This window comes from Pipistrellus kuhlii, unplaced genomic scaffold (assembly GCF_014108245.1).
Source record: "Pipistrellus kuhlii isolate mPipKuh1 unplaced genomic scaffold, mPipKuh1.p scaffold_m20_p_1, whole genome shotgun sequence".
NCBI classification, from domain to species: Eukaryota; Metazoa; Chordata; class Mammalia; order Chiroptera; family Vespertilionidae; genus Pipistrellus; species Pipistrellus kuhlii.
Window position 1 is genome coordinate 33,092,417 of NW_023425404.1, and position 17,228 is coordinate 33,109,644.

The window sequence follows — 17,228 nt, forward strand, 5'->3', positions numbered from 1 at the left end:
AGTGCCCCATGCAGGCAGACTTTAGGGAGGTCCCAACAGGAACAACTGGATTGTATAAGGACACTGTGATTTTATTCAGTTTTGGGCAGAGAGGGGGAACACAGGAGAGGAAGGAGGCCCCAGATGCTGGAGAGCAGATGGAGCAGGCAGCCTCAGCTTCACTGTGCCCATCCTTGGCAAGCTTCCTGTGAGCCAAGCAAGGGTAGCCACAAGCTAGTGCTGGGGAGTCACAGGCCATCTGAAGATCTGCCAAATTCTGGTCTTCAACCTACTAGGTGTCCTTGGGCAGGTCATCTCCTTTTATTGGGCCTGTTACTTCACACGCAAAGTGGAAAGAGTAGATTAGCCCTTGTCTTCCATCATGGCATGACGTTCCACAGAGAACCACGGAGCCCAAAGGGGCTCCTGGTCTAGTCAGAAGACCCCCATAGGGCAATTGGGACGACCAATGTGCGGCCTTGAGAAATGGTTTCCTATAAATAAAACCCCTCTGAAAAGTGCTGCACACATGTAGCGAATTACATTGCTATTGGTTTTAAGGAAATGGAGAATAAGAATGGGCTCGGTTATTCACATGACAGAAAAGGGACCAAAACCATGTACATTGCATTCTGACGGGAGTTAGCTCTTACATGTATCAAGAAGGGCTTCGTGTACAGGAGTTAGCCCTTACATGTATCAAGAAGGGCTTCGTGAACAGTATCTGTAGGCACACTGGTACAGCACGCACAGCTCATTGCCAGTCTGCCAGGTGGTGCTCACAGTCCCCTGCAGAGGGTGCAATTACCGAGCCAACTGAGGACTCTCTTGAGTCACACCTAGGAAACACAGCTAGTAAGAGGGGCTGAGCCAAGATTTTCTGACTTGTGAGAAACTTGACACTACCAATTACTGGTTGTCTGATCTTGGGCAAGTTACCTAACCTTTCAGTGACTCAGTTTCTCCACTTGTGAAAGAGAAAGAACTAGTCCTTATTTAATCAGGCTGCTGGGAAGGTTAAGTGAGTTATTATCTAACTTATCTTTTGAAAAAGAGTAAAATATTAAATCATCATTTTGTTTCCGATCCACAATCACATTTGTCCCCTGGCGAGTTCCCTAGGACCCCACTCATGGTAGGCAGCTGAAGAAATAGGCACAGTAAAGGGTTGGGATCCCAGGAATTAAAGACCAGGGCCAGGACCGGAACCCAAGCCTCCCAGAGATCTGAGGAGCCCGCAGGCGCCCCAGCTGAGGCCCTCCCTCCACCCACAGCCGCCCTCATGATGGAGGAGCTGAATCCCTACACCAAGATCAGCCCGGCGCTCGGTGCAGAGCGGCACTCGGTGGGTGCTGTCACAGGCATCGTCCTCCTGTTGTTCCTCATTGTGATGCTGCTGGGCCTGTTCGCCTGGCGCCGCCGCCGGCAGAAAGAGAAGGGCCGGGAGCTGGCTCCCCGCGTCTCCTACACACCTGCCATGAGGACGACCAGCACGGACTACTCCCTCTCAGGTAAGGGCTGTGCCCCGGCATTCCCTTTTCCCTCACACTTACAACCCAGGAAGAGCTACAGCATATCCTTGGGGACACCCCAGTTTACTGCCGAAGCTGGGTGGTCATGCCTGCAGAGTGGGTGGTAGGGGCTGGATGCTCAGACTCCCCTAGAGAGAGGATGGGAGTGGAGAGCATGGGCCTACTTGAGAAAAGGTAGATGAGGTCCCATGGGGTGTCACTTTCTGGGCCCCCAGCTCTGAGTGCCGGTGATCAAGAGCCTCCTTCCATTTCCCCAGACCTTCCCATCCTTCAGCCCCAAGAGCACCCACTTAAACAGCAACTTTCCTAAACTCTCCAGGGGAACTTCTCCTGGCTGATGGCTGTGACAACTCAGGGCAATTGGCTTTGGGACCCAGTGTCCCAATTTTGCTTCTTTGGGTGAAGGTCTCAGTAAACCTCCCTTCCCAGTTCGCAGAGTCAGGAGAGCCCCAAGGGGATTGTGTCTGACTTGGGGAAGATCTGAAAGTGTGGACAATGTCCCTCTGGCCAGGCCTATTGGAAATCAGCCTGTCCATCAATGTGGTGGTAACATCAGCCATGGGAGTCTGGGGGTGGGGTAGGGGGGACTATTGGGTCAGATCCTTCCTCTCCCCTCAACCCTAGGCTGCTGCCTTAGAAAGAAGGAAGGCTTTTTGCTTCATATTTAGTTAAAAAGAAGAGGTTGAAATGCTCTGAAATTGCTCTCTGCCTGAGCACAAGGATAACAGCTCACTCCAGCTGGCTCCATTGCTCATGGCTGATCTGAAGCCTCCTCCACCTTGTATTTACAAAACAACAACATCATGTCGGCTCATTCCTGCTACATGTTGCCTACCATGTGCCCAGCTCTATGCCAGGTGCTCCAGGACAGATGGACGTGGCCCAGATGCAGACCTTACCTTCAGAGTCCCCTGCAGAGGGTGCACGGGGCATGCAAACACTTGTCCTTGTCCTTGCTATCCTGCCACCTCCCTACTCCCACCCTGGGGTTTCCACCAAAGCAGGTATCCTCTGATGAAAGACCAGAGATTTGGGGATTTTCTTCTGTGACTAATAAGCAAGCTTGGCCAGGTTTTCCCATGCCATTCCACTGGAATCCCCCATCCCTGTCAAGAGGTCCTGGAGTCCATAGGGCAGGAGGGCAGGTCTGGAGCCAAGGGGAGGTTTCTCTTTATGGCCTCAATACTGGGATATAACCATGGGGAGCAGGAGAGGATCAGCACAGCCCTAAGTATTGACTGGGGGACAAGTGAGGCTGTCAAAGCCAACGTTTCCTCATCCACGCTCCTGGTGCCCCCCCACACACTGGCAATGTTACGGTGCATCCCGCCTGCTTCAGGGAAGGCCAGCTCCACAAATTTCAGTAGGGGTGGTGGACGCCAAAAGTTTGGGGGATGGACGACTTGGCTATCTCTTTGCAGAGCACTCTCAAGGCTGCCCAGCCCAAGCATTAGTATTGGGGCATCTCACGCCAGGGGCAGGAGTATGATGGTATGTGGCAACTTGTTCTCTTCCCAGATTTGTCTCAAAGTAGCAGCCATGCCCAGTGCTTTTCCAATTCCAGCTACTACGCACTGGAGTGCGGGGGGCCTGCCACCAGCCAGGCCAGCACTCTGGACAGGAACAGCCCCACCAAGGTACCGGGCCCCTGACTCCCCAGTCCCTATCCACTGTCCACCCATTCAGTCCTCACCTCTGCCCAGGAAGGAACCCGTAACCCCCTACCCTCTCCCGCCCCCCATGAACTGAAAGGTCCCCCTGGAACCAACTGCCAATAGATTAAACACCGCCCTGTGGTCCATGGGACATGTAAATACTCTGTGAGCATGTAGCAGGGAACCTACAGGTTACATGGAGCCAACAAGCACCATGTAACCAATAGGCATCACATGTAACTAACCACAGCATCACTCAATATAACATAAACCTCACACCTGTGGACAACCAGTTGGTACCAAGTCATGTGATCATAAAATCATGTGTAACCTTGTCACATAACCATGTACACCATGTAGTCACTTTTGCCACATGTTAACACATGTAATCAAAATACACCACAAACCACCAATCACTGCAGTTGGCTATGCACACAATACCATGTGTGCAACCAGCACATTAGAGAGTAACCACTGTTACTCAGATAACCAGCTGATGTCCTTATACCTGGACATACCACGTCATCAGTACACAACCATTTATTGTAGTCAGAACTAATGCAAAGGATGCAGGACCCAAACCTCAGCCATAGCTAGTGTTCTCATTAACAGTGAGTCCTGTGGGCCTTCCCTCACAGCTCTGAGCATAAACCTGGGCTGGTGCTAAGATGTCACCTTACAGCCCTTGGGCAAGGATGTCTCAGAATACATGTGTAGTGAGCCCTGCTGGTGTACTAGGGCCCGTACCTGGCAGAGTGGGAGGTTCAGAAATGAGGAAGAACAGCCTCAAGGCCCACAATGTTTGACAGGTTCATGCTGCCCATTCCTCCTGACACCCACCTATGTATATACACACAGAAGCAGGCCAGACTCCTAGCTTCCTGTAACACCCCTCCTGCTGGGAACATGGGCAGGAGCAGTTTTCATATTCCAGGCCTCTGCCCTTGAGCTCGGGGAAACCTTTCTCCCTGTCTGCTCCACAGAACCCAAAGTAATGCAGCCTGGACCCCCTAGTACAACCGAGGACAACCACTGTCAAGCCAACACTCCAAGGCCACCCACCTCTGATTTTCCAAATGGGAGTGCTGCATGCAGGATGCTTTGAGGCCTATATGCAAGGACTGTGGCCATCAGGCCCTATACACAGCCCTATAGCTCTGACCCCATTCCAGTGTAACTCCTCATTCCCAGCTTTAGCTTTAGGCTTATCTGAGGAGCTGAAAGCTAAGAGAAAGGAATCCCATTTCCCAGTAGGAGGCCCTTGGTTAGCTAGAGCCACATTATCAAAGCTGCAGCAGGTAAGAGACAGAGGGTGCAAGGGATGACAAGGTCCTTTGTGGCTGTGTCATTCTTGGTCTCATTCTAATAGAAAAGTGTGAGCCACTTTCAGTCAAGTGCTGGAGTTCCTGCAGAGTAGCCCACTTATTAACTCTCTGGTTCACCTCACCCCAGGGTCCAAAGTGGCTCTAGGTGGTCAAAGACCCCTCAGCCTGGCAATAGGACATATGTAGGAAAAGCAGGCAGCTGGGATGAGATGATACGGATATGAATCCCAGAGCTGAGACAATCTGAATTGTAGACCCAGCTCTGCCACAGACTCCTTGTGTAACCAAGTGCAGGACCTGTAAAATGAGGACAACCGTCCTTGCCTCATACGGCTGTGAAAATGCAGGAAGAGGAAAGATTGCACTATAAGGACACCATACACTGAAGCTTTCCCTTGGTCGTGTGAAAGTGAGACTCACACTCAGCCCCAGTCTCATGGCAGAGATGCCAGTGATGTTGCAGGCGGCCTCAGCACCATCCTGTGCTAGAGATGGCCTCGTGTTGCAGGTGAGACTGCCAGAGCCCAACCAGCTGACCTACTTCCCCTGTCAGAATCAGCATGGCTCAGGCAGGTTCTCTGCCTTTGGGAAGGACCTTCCCCTGCCCTCCTTTCCCCCCAACGACCTGGAAACCCTACAGCTTCAGCCAGACAGCGTAAATGGGTGTATGCTCTGTTCTGCTGCCATCAGCCACACCATGGTGGCCTCTCACAGAACACCTAGCTCTCCCTTTCCCTCATAGGTCATAGGTGGGTGCACAAGTCTGGGAAGAGTGAAGTCTGGCAGGGAGCACCTCCAGGCACTAGGTATTAACCGGCTCTCCTACTTTCCAAACAGCTCAGTAACAAGTCCCTTGACAGAGACACAGCAGGCTGGACCCCTTACAGCTATGTGAACGTGTTAGGTCAGTAGTGGTTGAGTATGGTCCCTTGCCATCATGTCCTACCCTGTTCTCCTTCTCTGCATTGAGGGGGGGCCCTGTCCTAGCTCTGAGATAGCGGGTTAGTAGGTGAATCCTAAGCATGATTTCCCCCAGGGAGTAGGGGTATAAGGAGGGACCCCGAGTGCCTTTTTCAGACTTATAGGCCCAGGACCCACTTTGTTCCTATATTAGGGGGTAGGGGGAGGGTGGCTGTGACCCAGGGAAAGAGAGGCTAGGGCCCAGGTATGGAGATTCCAGATGGAGGCCAAAGATACCTCACCATCTAGAAAAGGAACCCCTGTCTGACCCAGCCCTAACAAGGTACCCCTTTCAAGGGTTTCTTCCACTGTTCTAGTGGACACCAATTCCTATAAAGGGTGGGATGGGGTAAGGGTAGAGGGGGGTGGGGAAGCAAGGCCAATGGCCTCAGCTCTAGCAAATCCCCATGGCCCTGCCGGCCCCAGCCCCTTTGAATGCTACACATAGGGGCCCTAATTCCTTCCAGCCTGCCCTACCATTACCCTCAGACCCCCTCCCCTACCAAACCAGGGCCCTGGGAATAATGGCTCCTCCCTGTCATTCCTCTCACTAGACTCCCATTTCCAGATCAGTGCCCTGGAGCCCAGGTACCCGCCAGAGGACTTCTACATTGAACTTAGACACCTCAGCCACCCCGCTGAGCCACACTCACCAGGTTAGACAACCCCAGCCCTACCCTCTATCCCTAAGGCTCTCATACCAGTCCAGGCTCAGCACTGGCCCTACCTCCCATTCCTGCCCCTCGCTTGACCGATCCCCATTCATCCCAGAACTCTCCCTATTGAAACCCCCCTCCCTCCAAACATGATTAGTCTACAATCCCAATCCCCTAACAAATGAGACCCGTCTGCTCCCATCATGGTCAGTGGAAGTGGACAAACGACTAGTATTAGAGGAAGGGGACAAAACATGACTGTAATCCCTGCAGTCCACAGAATACAACCCAAAACCACTGAGAAATGACCTGAGGATGGCAACATCTTTGAGGTTATCTGGATCATCTGAGTGTGGATGACAAACAGAAGGCTCTTTAGAAGAAAAGCCCAATGTCCCCCAGACCCACCAGTGGCCTAGGCTAAGCTCTCCCAGATCCGAGGGTAGGGGTATCCCATAGGGGTCGGAGAAGCTGGGCAGGATGTGTCAACAAACATCCTCTGTGCTCATGTATTAGGTTCAAATTTGGTAGCCTGGCAAATATGCAAAAAGGATTCTTAGAAAGTTAGTCCTGCAATGAAGATTGTGGGTAGAAGTTACAGGAGGTATCACAGGAGCAAGTGCTGTGAATGAAGAGAATGTGGGCTCCCTACAAGTGCCCCTTTATGGCAGAACCTTAGCACACTGGACAACCTTGGCCTGAGCTCAAGGCAAACAGCCCTATCAACCCCTGCAGATCTTTAGGCCCAATAACACTAAGTGAAGATACCAAATTCCTCTGCTGATTGAGTAGCATGGGCTGTACCTGTACCTGTACCCAGGAGACTGTATTCTTGGTTATAGGGCTCATGGGCAGTGTCCAGGGCATTTAGTAACCCCACCAAATACATCTTCTCCCTTTCTACTACGCCCCCCCCCCCTCAACACACACACACACACACACTCACATCACACACTACCATCCCCCTGTATCTCTTTCCACAATGGAGCATTTTGGGGGTTATATCCAACCAGGCTGGTGGCCGATGGGAAAGAATACTTGGGAGAGAGCTAGGTGCAACTCAACTTCTTACTTGTTGCTGTGGTCATAGACAAGTCACTGCCCTTCTTTGGGCCTCTATTTCCTGTTATTTGAAAAGGGCAAAGTGAATAGCCTAGCCTCCGTCCCTCAGGGAGGGCAAAGGGAGCCCTTGTCTGGTGTAAAAGGGCTGACCTAATGCCAGGGATACAGACTATTGCAGTCATGTTTCTGAAGGGCACAGGTACTTACTGGCCAGTAGAATAGCAAACCTTAGACCTAGTTCTGCCCTATCACTCAGTAAGGTATGAAGGCAGGCAGACAAGCGTAGACTCCTATAAATTCAACTGGGAACTCTATGTGGAGGAGGTACAGGGAGTTTCTAAACAGCAACAGATTGGTTGGTCAGTATCAGAAATTAATGGGTCCAGAGGAGCCAAACTGTAAGCACTTGCTGCATGTCTTGCCTAGTACTGTGTCCTCAATAAAAAGCTGGGGGTGGAGGTAGGGTGTGGAAATGGTTTCAATGGTTTGAGCCAGTGTCATTACTGCCCCAATTTCTTTTCTGGGATCAACAGCTGCAAAGAACCTGAGCTTTATGTCCTGCCTGTGGCTTAAGCTCGGGACCATGTACCATGGAAGCCTAGGATAAATTGTGACAACTGAAAGGGAGGAAAGAAACCCTTGGGATTGAAAAACACCGATGATAATTTTCAGAGACAGCTCTCAATTAAGTGTAAATGGTCCACCCAAAATAAGGAATAACTAAGAAAGCTGACTGTAGATAGGGAATGGCTGTATGTCACATAAAGATGACCTCAGTCACCTGTCCACCTCCCTGAGTCCCCTCAGTCAAGCTTCTGATCCAGAAGAGGAGAGGCAGGACCAGAACTGAGGGGTAAGAAACAGTCTTCAACCCTATTCTAATATCCAAAAGAACTAGGATTTGGAAAAACATGCACCCTTCCCAAGCTAAGAAATAGTTCTGATTCATTCCTTATCGTATACTTTTGGAGCTTGGAACTTCACCTTTAGTGACTGCAGGTGGCATCAGAACTGCCTCTGATGGCCTCCTGGAGAACATTCCCCTCAGAATGAAGGTTAAAGAGGAGAAATGCTAAATATGCCAGGGGGCGCTGTAGCTCACCATTAATGCTTATGAGCCTTTTAAGAATTACTATATGGTCAAAAAGATTTAAAGTAATCAAAAACAATTTTCTAGCACTAAAGAACTATTTATTTTCTGGGTAGGGGAGAAAGAGAAAAAGGCAAACAAAAGATTGAAGCCTACACATGCAGTCCAAGTAAGCCTCACACCATGTTTTTCTTTCCTTATACTCCTCCTGCAGGTGCTTGTGGAATGGATAGACGTCAAAACACATACATTATGGACAAAGGCTTCAAAGGTAGAGTATCCAATCCTGACGTCCCATTAGAAAGGGCTTAGCAAGATAAAAGAGTGCAGATCTGAAATGGCCAGAAATTCTACCAGAGAGAACTGCGCACCTGTTCCCCCCAAGCCCCTTAAAAGTTAAAAGACCACAGGACCTGGGGCTGCTGGGTAGCTCTGCCCAGGAGGAGCAACCATAATAATAAATTCATCTTTCGATTTCAGTTGCACCTGCTTAGCAAATGCTGTGGGTTTTTATAGATACCAAATAAATGTCTTTGGAAATGTGGAACGTCATTATCCAACCAATTAGTACGAGTTAAATTGGTTAAAAATCTGAAATAAAGTCAATCTACCTGCCCCAGAGGCCTCCTGTCATTGCACTGGTAAGAAATGCCACCCTGCCACCTGCTGGCTTTCTGGGGTACAAGGAAATGAAAATGATACCCTAATGATGTATGGCACTCCACCCTCAAGAAATCTCTGCCCCTGAGAGCAGGGACAACAGGACTATTCCCAACACATGGGAACTCAAGTCGGGTCATTCTTCTAGGAAGTCTCTGGGTAAAGCCAAGATGAAAGGTCAAGTCCTGTTCCTGGGCTTAGGTCCCAGGTTTAAATGACAGAAGGTATGAAATAGGTGGCTTTGGAACCATGTCACTTATCACTCTGTTACTTATTAACTGAGACCTTAAACTGTGAGCTCTCCAAGGTCCATTTCCTCATCTACAAGGTTAGGATAATTATGCCTATCATCCTGTTGTCTACCAAGGCTGTCATGAATATTCAATAAAATCACAGGTAGGAAGTATTTTTGCATATGTAAAATATTATATACTACTGTAACAAGGCTGTCCTTTTGTCTCAGAGGTCTATTTAAGAGACTCAGCCAAACCAAGTAAGAGATGACTGACAGCAAAGGTCCCAATGGATATTGTAAAATTAGCTGTTCACTAGAATCACCTGGAAAACTTGCTGAAACTACAGATGTTCATACCCCATCTCCATAAGATTCTGATGCTGTAGATCTCGAGTGTGGGGCCCTGGGATCTGCATTGGCAAAGAGCATCTCAGGGTATTCCTTGCAGCAATGACCCAACTAACACTTAGAAATCACTGGTTTAGACTGACCCAGATTTCCTAGATTCTGTTCTGGTCTCTCTGACTCAACCTTAGACACACCCAAAGACACAACCATTTCCTAACCAAAGAGAACGAGTCATCTATAGCCCTTGGTAAGGTAGCTCTTAGAAATGGGGTGAGGTAAGGGTAGGTGGGTGGTGGTGGTAAGAAGTGTGCTCTGAGCAAGAGACAGGAAGGGCAAGACTCCATCAGCATGTTAGAGTGCACACTGCTCAAGAGAAGCCTCTGGAGACAGGTCATGCCTAGGCTCCTGGCCAGCTAGCGAACACTCCCTTGGGAGCATTATTCTGGCAATTTTCTATGAGTTTTGACTTAAATTATCCCAAGGAAGGCAAGCACCATTACAGCAGGTATAAGACTTAATACAGAAAAGATAGCTCTACTAATTTAGTACTGTCAACTGAGACCTGTTTCTTTCTCAAATGGGCATGATGATTGGGCAGAAATATTATTAAGGGCCTTTCCAGATCTAAGAATATGTATTATTCAATCGTAAATAAGCTCAAGACAGGCCCAGATACCTCAACAAATAAGCACACAACTTTCCTATGCACAGTGTTGTCCTGCCCATTGTGATTAGAGCTTGCAACCATGAATATAAAACAACGCTAAAGAGAGCATTGTCTCTGCTTCAGTGTCATTCATTCCTGTTTTGTGGTCATATATTGTATTTGAGCCTCTGAGTGCAGATTTTTTTTCCCCACCACTGTGGCTACAGTCGTCCTTTAACTTAGAGAGAAAAGAGGGATGTGTAGGCAAATGTACCAGCATGTGTTGGAGAACAACATATCTGAACAAAAGAATTTCAAAGAGGAAAATGAAATATCCCACTTCAAAACTTTACAGAAGTACTTATCAAAGACCTGGAACAAACCCACAATAACTGGCTGAACTCCTAAACACTTACTAAACTATCGATAGTTTGCACCAGGAATGAACTTATTTCCCAAACCTATGTACCAAACAATTAAGAGTGAAGAGTCTTTAAGTATTCTCTGAACTCCCCTCTGCACACGATTCAGCAACGAACTATCTCATGTTCAATTCATTGTCTATCAGGCATTTTAAACTGCTGTAGAAGAAATCTTCCCCAATACTATTCTCCATCACCTTTATGATCCTGAAATCCTGGATTCCACTGTTGCTGCCACTTTTCCCACTTTATGCCCTTTGATAATCTAAACAAGTCTCTTCTTGGAGTTGCCTTGGGTTCCAAGGTAGTTAGGAGCCCACTGACACCCTGAAACTTTTTTCAACTAATGCGGTTCTCCAGACTGATACCTTCCCTTTCCTCTCCCCATATCCTTGTCTCTCAATCCAGAGAAGGCTGCTAACTTCAGGCTAGAAAAAGGCCGGGGGCCTTCTAATAGTAGTAGTCAGCTGCGATGGAATTCCTAGGTTTTCCCCAGCAGTAAAACATTGGCCTTAGCTAGAAGTTGGTTGAACCTAAAGCCCTGGTAATTCAGATCCCACTCGCAAGGTGGCCTTGAAAGTCACTTCCCCTTCTGGATTTGCTGCTCCCTTTTACAAATGAAGATGACTACTTAGCTCATTTCTGAGGTCCCTTCTGCCTCCCATAGTATATGGCAGTATGTGATTTTGGGGAGGTAGGAACTAGCTGAGAGAAAATGCCAGGGCATTATCAGGCTAACCCTTTAATATTGATACTAATTACAGGCCTTGGAGGAGTGACTGACTCCCCAGAGCTAGGGTAGCTTTGGTTGATGCTTCCCCTTTCTTAGTAAAATGCCCTGAAGTGCAGAGACTGGCCTTGGGGAGAGGCGGAAGGGTGGAACTCTAAAAGGATGAGGAAATATCTTAGAGCAGCTGGTTATTCTTCCCCTTATCCGGCCCTCTCTCCCTCATCTCCCTCCCTCTGGGCAGGCAGGTAGATGACTCAGCTGGAGAAGAGTAGCTTCCTGCTTGCCTAGAGGTCCCCCAACTACCAGTTCCAGATAGGAATCCAGATTATTCCATAACTCAATACCCTCTCCTATCACTCACTTCACCTCACTACACACACACACACATGCACACACACATTTCATCCTTTGTCTTTACTGCTGGCCCCTTTATGGAAAACACAGCTTCCCCCTGACACTAATCACCTCCCCCACAATTCCAACTTGTTTTTTATCCATTTAGATGTGTCCCCCAAACTTGAAACAGCCATGACTTTTCTGGTGGGAATGAAAAGAGGGACACTATTACCTGGCTGGGGCTCTTTCAGGCCCTGAGCTAGAGCTCCCTGGCTCTCCCACTGTCAAGGCTCTCCTCACTGAGGCACTCTGCCGCATCCCTGAATCAGTCAAGGGATATCCATATCCCTGAATCAGTCAAGGGATATCCACGAAAAACTTAGAGCTTGGCCTTTCTCTTTCAGCCGGGCTTGGCCCTATAGATAAAAGGTGTCCCCTGAAGGTAAGGTGAAGCTGTTGCAGATATACTTTGCATTTAGTACAGATATCGGAGAAGAGCACAAGGAAACTGATAGGAGGGAAAAACACCTTGATTGGGTATCAGAGAAGATTGGGGTTGAGTCTTAACTACTTACTAACATTAAACAAACTTTATGAGTTTCAGTTTCCACATTTCTAAAGTAGTAATACTAGTCCTTCCTGCCCAGCCTCCTTCACAGATATAATAAGTTTCAAATGACCTGAAATACTTGTTTTAAGTGCCACACAAAGTGAGCTATCGATATTCATTAAGTTATAGAACAGTGGTCGCCAACCTTTAAACTTCATGGACCACCACCAGTGGCCTTCGGACCACAGGTTGATGATCGTTGATCCAAAGATGTCCTTAAACCAGTGCTCACCAACCTTTCGGACCTCATGGACCACACCAGTTGGTGACCTTTCTAGAAAATGTGCAACTGAGGCAGCTGCCAAAGTAAAAGGATGCATTTGGGAGGATAGGAGGGGTGAGGTGTTAAGACTTCTCTCAGAGGACAATCTTTAAGCAATTCCAATCCTCAGCTTCCAAACAAGCCACTGAGGCACACTGCCTTACTCCCTGCCTGGTAAGTTCAGAACACTCAAAGGGGGACCAATGAGCCATAGTCTCAGGGTTTCTGGATTCATCCCCACTCCCTTGTTGGAAGAAAAAAGTACTCACTAGTGGCAGGTCATGCTCCAGGACCCATGGGCACCCCTTCCTCATTGAGTTACAACAGCAGCTGGGCCAGTGCAGCCTCCCCTTAGTCCTTGTTGGGGCTGGCTGGGCCTGCTAGGGTTTTATGCTAGAAACAGGCCATGATCTAAGATGGAACCAAGACAATATCCCTCTCCACTGTGAGCTAAGTTGTGATGGAAAAGTGCTCTGAGCCTGGTTCTAGAGCTTGCTTTGCTACTGATTAGCAGTCACTTCCCCATGTGAAGCCTCAATTTCCTCATAAGCCATGGGGGGGAGGAACAAGAATCATATTATTGCTCTACCTACACCACAGGGTGTTATGAACACTTGAAGAACACTTGAAGGAATAGGTCAATGTACTTTTGTACAAGATTGAGGAAATGCTACCTGCTGAAACAGACATTCACTCTACACCAACAGAAAAGTAAATCCCCTAGCAATCACCAGTTAGGGAAGAAAAGCCTCAACTACTTCAGCCACATGGCATGTTCTGTTCTGTTCTCACTGTACCAAGGCTCATCTAGTCACCCCTTGAGTTACAAGATCACTTTACCTTTACATTTCCATCAATTTCACAAGTTGGGAGCAGAAAGCAGAGATAAATAGCAACCCAAATGTAATTTGTGATAGTTCTAGGATCGTCCAAAACTATCACCACCTGCTACCACTTGTAGAAATTTAGAGTGGAGAGGCGATTTAGATCACTCTCGACTTTCAAGCTCCAACTCAGTGCTTGTTTTAGAAGCCCCGGGCTGGCAGAGCCTCAGACAGATGAGGACCAGAACTGGCAGGTCACAGTAAGAGTAATAAAGCCCCGACTCACCTGGAACAAGAGGCAGTGATCGTCTCCAAAAGGGGAATGGGGTAGAGACTGAAGGGCTCCCCTTTCCTCATGTGATTCCCAGTCACAAAGTGAACTTCCTCTAGTGGAGCTAGTTATCTGGCTTTATATTGGGAAACTAGTTTGTATCTCTTTACCCTAATATTCCTTAAAGTATGGAGGAGGGAGGATGCATGCCTGAGAGGTGGCAAGAGAGGAAGCATGTATCAGAGAAAGTTATTATTAAAATGTTTCATTTAGCAGTCACAAGTACTGAGGTAAATGACCCCAGAAAATACATTGCAGGCTTGCAAGAAAATAGGAACTTCCCAAAGGCTAGCTTAAGACCCAGGTGTTTCTGAGACCTCTATTACACTTCTATCTGCCCCACCTCTGATCATGAGCTTCTCAGAGAACAGGGATGCAGGCAATTTGCTGCTGAAAGGATACCAAATTGCTAGCACCTGTGACAACACACACTACTTCTGAACCTAAGCATCTTAATCATCAAAACAAATTCAGAAAAATGGTATTATAGAAAATGCACAAGCCAAGGAGTCCCAAGGCATAGATTTAAGTCTTAGCACTGCCAATTATGAGCTGTGTGACCTTAGCCAAGACATTTCATCTCTCTCTGGGCCTTCATCTTATAAAATGCAAACTATCATCTACCCTTGCAGGATTTTCTAGAAATTAATAGATGTGAAAATACATTATGAATATCTTAAATTAATCTCTCTGGTTCTATACCTATCCTTCCAAAAACGTAAGTTTTTTTTTGGAAAAGAACTCTGCTTACTTATTAAGTATGCTGAGTGCTTTCCTAAGTAAATCTTGGACTACCACAGGCTATTACAGCTTCAGGATCCCGAAAGCACATGAGCTTGACTGCAGTCTGTTTCTGGTATTTAAACTGTCTTATGTTCTTGTTTATCCTAAGAAATCCCTCTTGCCTTGCAGATTACATGAAAGAATCTGCGTGCAGTTCTAGCACTTGTTCCTTGAACAGCAGTGAAAACCCTTATGCCACAATTAAGGACCCACCCATCCTCACCTGCAAGCTTCCAGAAAGCAGCTATGTAGAAATGAAGTCGCCTGTGCACAGGGGGTCTCCGTACACAGATGTGCCATCCTTGTCGACATCTAATAAAAATATATATGAAGTTGGTAGGTGTCTCAAATAAGTAACTTAGCGAAATCAGGGCAATAGTGCAGCATCTGAAATAAAAACAATCCCTCTCTACTCACCCTGTCTTGAAAACACACCTTTTTTTTCGTTGCTTTTTAAGGAATCCAAGGCAAACTGCCTCCCCTGGGGACTACCCTCCTCTCTCATGCAGGAAATCAAATTCTTGTGCCAACTCTGCTTTAAAAAAACAACATACCAGGACTAGTATGAAGCAGAAATACTGGAGGTGGGGAAGTGGATACACACACACACACCTCAACTGATTGTTGATACAAATCCCAGTTTAAAAAAGAAAACAATCAGAACAGAATATTTATTAACTTCCTAAATCACCACCTTCTATTTTCTCCCAGTTTAACCCATGTCCCTAGGCTCAGGGCTAAGAATAGCAGTGAAAACCTTACGTCACCTTTAAGGACCCACCCATTCTAAATATTTAAGATATTCTAAATCTCTTCCGCTTTGATCAAGCTTTGGATGGGTTTCTGCCTGCATGCTCACTGAAGTTTTCCATCTCTTAGCATTATTCCTAATCCTCATATTTATCACAGGTTTATAAATCCCTAGCTTCTCTCACCACCCAGTTGAATAGAACTCTCTTCCACCCAGCATGACAACCAAAGCTAATCTGTTCTCTGCACTCATTTTTCACTATATTCCTTAGAGCCCACAATCAGTGTGGTCCAAGAAGGCCGTGGTCCCAACTCCAGCTATATCCAGAATCCATACGACCTACCTAGGAACAGCCATATTCCTGGTCATTATGACCTCCTCCCAGAAAGACAGAGCCCTGCCAATGAGCCCTCCCAGGACAAGCAGTCTTAAGAGGGATAAGCTTCTCTCTTGCAATGTGCTCTACAGAATATTCTCTGACTCTGAAAGAAGACAATTCCCTGACTTGAAATAATGGTACAGACTGACTTCAGCTGTGTGTTAGTTATTACTTTCACCTGGAACTAAAGAAGAGCTTCCAAGTGGGACTGGGGTAATTGCTCAAAAGGTCTGTTTGCAAAGGTAAATCCTATCACTCATCCAACCCCCAACTCCAAAAGACCTGGATTACATGATCTTTTAAAACACTTAGGATACAGCTACTCATCAACATCAGCTAAATACAGCTAATTATATATATTTAATTATCTGAAACATGATGCTTAAAGAACATGTAGAATAGGTTTTATAAACCTTCCTAAGAGGAAAGAGGGACTGGGGAGGGGAGATGATTCATTTAAAATATCTGAAATGTATGTGTACTTTTGGTTGCTGTTACTATCAACATCTGTTTGATTACCTAAGATAATCAGTACATAGACAAAAACTGTGCTAATATCAATCCTTAAGTACCTACACATATATGTCTGGTCTGTCAAATTACAATGGCCAAGATTACAGATTATTTTGTGGTCTAATGCTAACAACTTCAATCTTTTAAAATAAGATTTAAATAAATACAAATTATGTGTAGCACTGAACCTGGCTTAATGTCTCAGATGAGAAATTAGAATCCATACTTCTCTTACTAGCACCAAGTATATCAGGATGCTCAAGAACCTGCATTTTGCTATCTAAAATAGTATTATCTTCCATGGTAATAGATGAAGCCTTTCTCTAAAAGTCAATTTCAGTTTAAAGAACATTTTAAGAATGAACCAGAGTTTTTGAGTTCAGCTATCTGTAACCAATAAAACTGAAAGCTAAGTAATAATAATGATAATAATACATAAATACAAATTAAACTTCCCTCTTCTGCCCTTGCTGGTAGTAGAAGAAAAAAAATGTTTTCAAAGCTCATTAACCTCTTTCAGTCTACAACAATAATTCTGGCCGGTTTTGACCAAATCTTGCCAATTCCAAGTTCCAGAACATTGCCAACTCAACCCTGGCCTTATCATATCTCCTTGGTCACCCAACACCTGAATCAGTCCATGGGAAATAAAACTGTGATGCTTCAAGCAAGCAGTCACAGACTGATAAGAATTAAGTATCCCTAAAAATGGCTATTTGGCCTCTCATCAAGTTTATTTGGTTGGCATTTCTTGACTCAAAAAAGTACTTATTTTCAAGCATTTCTTCATAAATCTTGAGCTGGATATAATATGGCACGAAAAGTGTAGAGCAGGGGTAGGGAACTCTTTTTCTGCCAAGGGCCATTTGGATATTTATAATATCATTTGAGGCCATACTAAATTATCAAGTTGAAATTAGCCTGTTATATTTGGTCAAACATTTAATTAACTGACCACTAATGCCTAGGCAGGGCCAGAACAAATGATTTCTCAGGCCTTATACGGCCTGCAAGTCAGACGTTCCTCACCCCTGGTATAGAGGAAATTAAACAAAAGAGGATATATCAAGTTAAAATTGCTTAAAGTACATTATGCTATTTGATGGCACTAAATTGAAATGATCAAAGAATGTACTATA

The 17,228-nt window shown here is 46.3% G+C and overlaps 1 protein-coding gene and 1 long non-coding RNA gene across 7 annotated transcripts in view; one reads left to right on the forward strand and one right to left on the reverse strand.

Moving 5' to 3' along the window:
- MEGF11 (multiple EGF like domains 11) overlaps positions 1-15,629 on the forward strand; it is a 329,202-nt gene extending 313,573 nt beyond the window's left edge. For 2 of the 6 annotated variants that reach the window (XM_036438502.2, XM_045581387.1), the window contains 7 exons: positions 1,254-1,490; positions 3,030-3,148; positions 5,329-5,395; positions 6,006-6,107; positions 8,474-8,530; positions 14,576-14,782; positions 15,469-15,629. In XM_036438502.2, coding sequence (XP_036294395.1) covers positions 1,254-1,490; positions 3,030-3,148; positions 5,329-5,395; positions 6,006-6,107; positions 8,474-8,530; positions 14,576-14,782; positions 15,469-15,629 — 950 coding nt within the window. Of the gene's footprint in view, positions 1-1,253; positions 1,491-3,029; positions 3,149-5,328; positions 5,396-6,005; positions 6,108-8,473; positions 8,531-14,575; positions 14,784-15,468 lie in introns of those variants that run through there. The other 4 variants (XR_006741561.1, XM_045581385.1, XM_036438528.2 and 1 more) reach the window with 4 other exon arrangements.
- LOC123652300 lies at positions 47-14,759 on the reverse strand. The gene is made up of 2 exons (XR_006741564.1): positions 14,670-14,759; positions 47-1,451 (listed from the first exon to the last, which is right to left on the reverse strand). It is a non-coding gene; the product is annotated as an uncharacterized LOC123652300 (long non-coding RNA).
- Positions 15,630-17,228: the final 1,599 nt, after the last annotated feature.